Below are 6,735 nucleotides of genomic sequence, written 5' to 3' on the forward strand. Positions count from 1 at the left end.
TTAATAGTAAATATTTTCATGAAACTGATACATTCAAGGCTACATGTTTTTTAGATATTTTTAAGTATTGCAAAAATAAAGCAACCTGGTGACCAACTAAAACACACTTATAGTAATTAAAGTTATTACTGCAGGAGACTGTGTTTCTCATTAGCTTACAGTGACCAGTGAGCAGAAAGGGCCGCATCACGTCGCATAGTGCACAAACTGTCGCGCTCTCCTGCGGCCAGATCAGCGGTTTGCAGTAATGTGGCGGCCATAGAGTACTTTCACAAATTTCACGATTTAACAGTGATTTAGAAATTTCTTGATACCGTCAATTCGTTAGGTTCAGCAAGGGAAGTTGGAGCTGGCAGGTCTGCTTCAGTCTTTGAGCCCTGGGAGGGTCTGACAGGACGTTGCCCCTCTGGGGCTGGTGGGAGACGTGTGCCTTCTGCTTCACCGCGCAGGTTATTCGAGGGTCCCTGCCTCTCGGTTCCTCTGGCCGGGAGAGGAGAGCACCACATTGTGATCTTCTGCTCCAGCGCACTGGCATTCGCCCTGCTGGGAAAAACCGCTCACTTAGAAGAACTTATCCTCCACTAGCTGCTGCCTCCTCCCGTGCCAACGACACAGTTTCACAGCTGGGGTGAGCCGAGCCTGGAAGGCTCTCTGCCTCTCGAGGGGAGCTCTGGAAAAGGATTATTTGTCAATGCGTAGTGTTTCACGTCAGGCTAGAGATGCATCACCCAAGAATTATCTTGCATCCTGTTCCTGTGATAGCGGGTTTGTGCCTGAGTGCCCTGACTGTGGTATGTGGTTGGAGCAAAATGTTGGACAAATCAAATCTTCAGTGGATTTTAAGTTGGGTTGCTTGAAGAATGCAATTAGCTCAGTTTTGAAAAACTGATTGAGTGGCTTTTTTGCAGTCACCCATCACCTGTTGTATAAAGAAGTGTTTTCTGTTTTCAGTCCTAATCACTGATTGAACCACTGCAGGTTGCCTAGGAGTAGATGATGGGTTTTCAGGGCAAAGAATTGAAACCCAGGGCAAGTTGTACAATGCACTAGTAAGATCTCATTTTATTGTCTTCAGTATTGGTCACCAAGTTACAACAACATGGTCGTCCTGGAATCTGTCCAGAGAATTGCAAAAGCGTGAATTCTGTGACTTAAGGGAATGCTCTACACCGACAGGATGAAAGAACTGTGCCTTTTTTGTCTGGAACAGAGAAGACTACAAGGAGACCATATACAAGTGTTAAAAAAAGATCGTGACAAAAGTCAATCCTGTGGACTTGTTCAGAATGATCTGAGAGAAACGAATCAGAGGGCTCAAACAGAAGCTGAGCGGAGTGTGTTTAACAGGGAACACAAGTCCCTGTTTTACACAAAGTATGGTTGGGGTCTGGAACAAGCTGTCCAACTATGTTGTCGAGCCATTCTTCTTTCAAGAAACGGCTGGATTTGATCTTGGGTCAATTAGCTACTAAGGACCAAATGAGTTAGTGTAAGCGTCTTCATCTCGTTTGTGAACTTCCTCATGTACTTGCTTGATCAGTGTCTCATACCGTCATGCCCCAGTAAACGATGAGGCAAACAGATCACAATCGTGAGTGAAAAATAAACCTTGTCCATGTGTCCCCATTGCTTTTCTCCTTGATGCTAGTTGGTTCTTTCTTGAATGGCTGTGCTCCAGTGTAAAGCTGTCCCTCTTGATAACACCAGTTCCAGTGCCCAAGACACGCTGGAGTTTGGAGTGAGTGTGTGTAAAACCATCAGTAATTAGGAACAAGTAATAGGTTTTTTCCATGCTGAAAAGAGAAGAGAGAAAACACATTAATTAGTGCTTGCAGGAGAAAACCAAGAGAGAATGGTGATGATAATTAACGATATGTGTAAGTCATTAAGTAAATAAATGCTTCCCCCATTCTTCGGGCCCAGTTGACTGTGCCAGTGCTCCTTTATGAGTGTACTGAAGTTCAAACCACAACAAGACCCAGAGGGGCTGCAAAATGGGCTTCGTTCTGTGTTCTTCCCTCTCTTCATTTATTCTTTTAATTAAAAACATCTGTTTTTACTGCAAACCAATGCCCATTTCCTGTTGTTCAGCAAATTCCACATGTTTCTCTGCAGCACCAGAACAACCCCGAAGGAGGAGAGAGCAGAGAGGAAAGTGAGAGGAAAGCCATTTGCGTGAGACGTGTTCCAGAGAGCGCAGCTCCCCCTGCTGCCAGCCCAAGGTAAACCTCTGAACTCGCACTGCCCGCAACTGAAACTTCTACTAATCTGTTGACGTTGGATTAACTCCTTCAAAAATGCTTGAATATTATCCTGGAACAGCAGTTCCCCTGCAGACTCTGCTGTTTAGCTCTTTTAAATTATTTCATAAACAAATCAGCCTAATAAACCCGATATATTTATCGATGTAACTCTGTATATACAAAGACAACACTTTTAATTTGTTTTTTTCCATCATGTCTGTGTTGTTGTTGTTGTTATGTCATGATGGAGATTGTATGTGACTGAAGATGTGCTTAGAAAAATCACTGCTTGGAAAATTTTAGTAGAGACTCGTTTGTGTGACAGACGCTTTTCCCTAATCTATTATAGTTCTACTAAATTCGGCAGAATTCTCCAATGTGTTTTTCTGCCTCATGTGGTACATGATGATACACATTTATTGAGAATCTCTTGCACATTTTATGCTGTGTTCAAATTCCTTTTGTGACTCTTTGCGAATCGTTTCATATTAGTGTAATCATCTATTTATAAACACGGGGGAGTACACCCATAATTACGGGTGAGGTGTGGGCTTAGTTCCTTGAAGAGGTTGCTGTCAATTGTTGATTTGTGGGAGCAGAATAACGCATTTGACCGTGTTTCGTTGGCGTGGGAGAGCAGAATCCGGCGAGGATGAGTCGTAACGCATTAGCGCGGAAGCGTGACTGTCCGCTGTCTGTCCCGCAGGGTCGCAGAGGGAGCGCGTCCCTCCCCAGGCCCGCTGCAGCCGCCGCCATGAGCTGGAGCTTCCTGACACGGCTGCTGGAGGAGATCCACAACCACTCCACCTTCGTGGGCAAGCTGTGGCTCACTGTGCTCATCGTCTTCCGCATCGTGCTGACGGCCGTGGGCGGCGAGTCCATCTACTACGACGAGCAGAGCAAGTTCGTCTGCAACACGGGCCAGCCGGGCTGCGAGAACGTCTGTTACGATGCCTTCGCGCCCCTCTCCCACGTCCGCTTCTGGGTGTTCCAGATCATCGTGGTGTCCACGCCCTCCCTGCTGTACCTCTGCTACGCCATCAACAAGATTGCCCGGCTGGAGGAGGGGAAGGGGGCGGCGGGCGGCGGCGGGTTTGGCTCCAGGAAGCCGCGGGGCAAGATGTTCCTGGGAAGGAGGCAGCACCGTGGCATCGAGGAGGCGGAGGACGACCACGAAGAGGATCCCATGATCTACGAGGAGCCCGAAATGGAGAGCCGCAGCGAGGCCACGCCGCGGGGGAAGGCCAAGACCCGGCACGATGGGCGGCATCGCATTAAAGAGGACGGGCTGATGAAGATCTACGTGCTGCAGCTGCTGGCACGCACAGCGCTGGAGGTGGGCTTCCTGGCCGGGCAGTGCCTCCTCTACGGGTTTGCGGTTCAGCCGGTCTTCCAGTGCAACAGCAAGCCCTGCCCACACAAAGTGGACTGCTTCGTTTCACGGCCCACCGAGAAGTCCATCTTCCTGCGCATCATGTATGGCGTCACCGGTCTCTGCTTGACCCTCAACGTCTGGGAGATGCTCCATTTGGGGTTCGGCAGCATGTGTGACATCCTGCGCAGCAGGCAGTCCCCTCCCGAGGAGGACGAGTACCAGATGAGCTCCGTCGGGGCAGGGGGCACAGGGGTGGCAGAGACAGAAGCGGCCACAGGAGGGTACAGCAGCTACCCTTTCACCTGGAATGCCCCGTCAGCCCCTCCAGGATATAACATTGTGGTGAAGCCTGAGCAGATCCAGTACACCGACCTCAGCAACGCCAAGATGGCCTGCAAACAAAATAAAGCCAACATTGCCCACGAGGAGCAGCAGCAGTTCGGCAGCAACGAGGACAACTTCCCGACTGCCGAGCCCCGCGACTCCCTGCAGAAGGAGATCCACGAGGTCCATGAGGGTCTGGAGGCGGCCCTCCAGGCCTACAGTGACCAGCACCACCACGGCGGCCCCCGCGGCCACCACCCACACCCAAACATCCCCGGCAGCCACGGGGACAGGAGGGCCAGGAGCGGCCCCCGGCACAGCACCAAAAAGACCGGGGCAGGGGACAGGGGGGGCAGCAGCAGCAGCAGCAACAGCAAATCAGCGGAGGCGAAACCCTCCGTCTGGATCTAGCCCGCCCTGCCCACACCAATCCCAGGGATCCCTGCTCTGTGGATCAGAGACTGGAAACCAGGCCTCCGTCTGGCACAGAGCAAAACACAATCCACCTCACCGGCCCTTCTTCCTCCAGCAGGGACGTCAGGCCCTGTTTTTCCTGTAGGAAAGCTGCCCGTGTGCCTGCAGGGAAAACCGTGGCTGTGCTGTGGAAGCTGGACATCAGGAAAGGGAGAACCCGATTCAGGGGACACATGCATAGGCAGCAGACCGGCTCACTTGATCTTAATGCTGAGGCCATCTTCTTCATGGATCAGTATGCTTCTTTATCATTTCGTGTTGTTTGTGCTTTGATCGTTATTTATTTCCATTTTTTTTCCCATTTGGAATTGCCAGTTATGTGCCGCCACACATAATCCTGGCCACAGCTGGCTGATGACATGGCCAAGACTCGATGGCAAAGTGTTGTCCACAGGGGTCTTGCTGCCCCCATCGTAAGCCCCCTCTTTAACGCCCTGTAGTTCTGAAACAAGGCGATGGCATTGTAGAGTCTGGACGTTAAGAGTCAGACTTAGCCATTTTGTCCCCGACTTTCTCAAGATTTGTGGGGTAAAACTCTATCGAAGTGCCTGGTTGAGATCTGCATCAGCTCCTTTAATGATTTACATTCCAAGATTTGAAAATAATTGGCCAAAAATAATCTGCGATTTCCATTGTGATTTGCATACCAAAAATGACTAAATGATGTGGAATTTCGGTAGAATTTTTTGCGTTCACACAAACAGACGTTCTGTTCATGAGTTAAAAGGGATCTAAGAGTTCTGGCTTGGCTGGCTTCTAGCTATATTTTTACATCAGTTTTCCAGATCGGGAGACAGTGAAATAACAGCAGCAGAACTAACAGTACAGAATGATAAAGCTGCAAAGCTGTGAAGTACCAGCGTATTGCATTTGGAAAACATTACACTACATGTAAGAGTGCACACTGGTGATGATCAGCTAACTTATACAGGCAGCAAAAGGTTGTTTTTTGTTTTGTGTTGATTTTCCTGAAAATATGGGGCATTGATTCCATTCTTGTTTTTGTTCTGAACATAACACTAGTGTCAATATTTTTAAAAACAGTGTGCAAACAGGAGTCATTTTGGTGTAGTGACATCCAGTAAACAAGAGGTTTTGATGGTGCTAGGAAGTACAGTTTTGTTTCTGTATTTCCTGGGGCCTTTTCTTGCAGTTGGGGTTGGAAAGAGGAAGGTTCAGATGCTGCATTTCCATGAAAGTGCCTTATCATCCAGCCATTAGAGCCGGGGTGAAGAACTCTTCAGTAACAGGCTTCCCGGCTCGGCGTTCCAGAGCAGATGAGCCTCCTCTTTAAAGCCATACACAGGAGACAGTGGATTGCTGTCGACAGGTTTAATGGATCCACAGGGATCCTCTCATCCTCGCAGCTCAGAAAGTGGAGTGTGACCAGCTTGCCTGCTTCCCCCCTGCATGCTGCCATGTCCTTCCTAGTCTACCGTCATTGAGACCAGCCACGTGTGAAATTACCTGCCCAGGACTCGCTGGTACCGTGGTATTTGCCCAGAGGCTGATTGCTCCTGCTTAATGAAAACCTGTTATCAAACAGTGCCTGAATTGCTTTTGGTGGCTGTGGCGATGCTTTGAAGGGTTAAAAACTAGCCGTAGTTCAGGACAGTTAGCACTGATGCCCAGATTCCCCTTTCCTGGGAGCTGGAGCCCATCCTATGGGCAGTGAGACAGGGTGGCCAGTGGGTACCTGGGCAGCAGTCAGCCCGATGGGCTCCCAGCATTCCACAGCACACCCCGCCAGCGCCAGCGCCAGCGCCAGCTCCGATCTTCCTTTCGGATTTAGCAGTGCAGCTCCTGGTAGACATTTTGCTCTCAGAAAAAAAGGAAGTGCTCAGGGATTTTTCAGGGGGAGACGGCATCCCAGTCGGATGGCATCCTGCAAAGAAAGGACTGCACCTCTGGAAGCATACCGCCTGCTTCTCCCCCAGCGTGGCTGTTTTTTTAGGTTCTTGTTTTTGTCATTTTTAAGCGCTTTTTTGATCTTGAGTAGGGGGGCATCTGCTGGCCAGATGTGGTGGTGCCAGTGTAAACATGTCATGTGTGAGTCTGTCACTCTGCTGGAGCCCACAGCCCAAGAAACATGGGGGGACTGTTGGGAACATCTTCGCTGTTTCACTGCCTGCCAGACCCCAGATGATCTGGATTGGAAGTAGGGTGTAAAATGAACTGTGCAAACAGCCTACAAATGTAATTGCTGTACTTGGGGGGGGAGCATTGTAACACGGAAAAGGATTTCAGAACTTCCTCTGTGGCTGCTCATGCAGAAGGAATGGATTTGTTCCCTTTGTAAAAATGGTGTATTGTTACAAG

General features: G+C 49.5%; 1 protein-coding gene across 1 annotated transcript in view; it reads left to right on the forward strand.

The window, feature by feature from the left end:
• Positions 1-5,855, forward strand: part of gjc1 (gap junction protein gamma 1) — a 29,915-nt gene extending 24,060 nt beyond the window's left edge. Inside the window, exons 2-3 of the mRNA XM_088906489.1 lie at positions 2,116-2,222; positions 2,950-5,855. Of these exons, the coding sequence (XP_088762615.1) occupies positions 2,998-4,353 (1,356 nt within the window). The 5' untranslated portion in view covers positions 2,116-2,222; positions 2,950-2,997 and the 3' untranslated portion in view covers positions 4,354-5,855. The remainder of the gene's footprint in view (positions 1-2,115; positions 2,223-2,949) is intronic.
• The last annotated feature ends 880 nt before the right edge of the window (positions 5,856-6,735 follow it).

The sequence above is a fragment of the Atractosteus spatula genome, chromosome 26, assembly GCF_055471065.1.
Source record: "Atractosteus spatula isolate fAtrSpa1 chromosome 26, fAtrSpa1.hap1, whole genome shotgun sequence".
In the NCBI taxonomy this organism is placed as follows: domain Eukaryota; kingdom Metazoa; phylum Chordata; class Actinopteri; order Semionotiformes; family Lepisosteidae; genus Atractosteus; species Atractosteus spatula.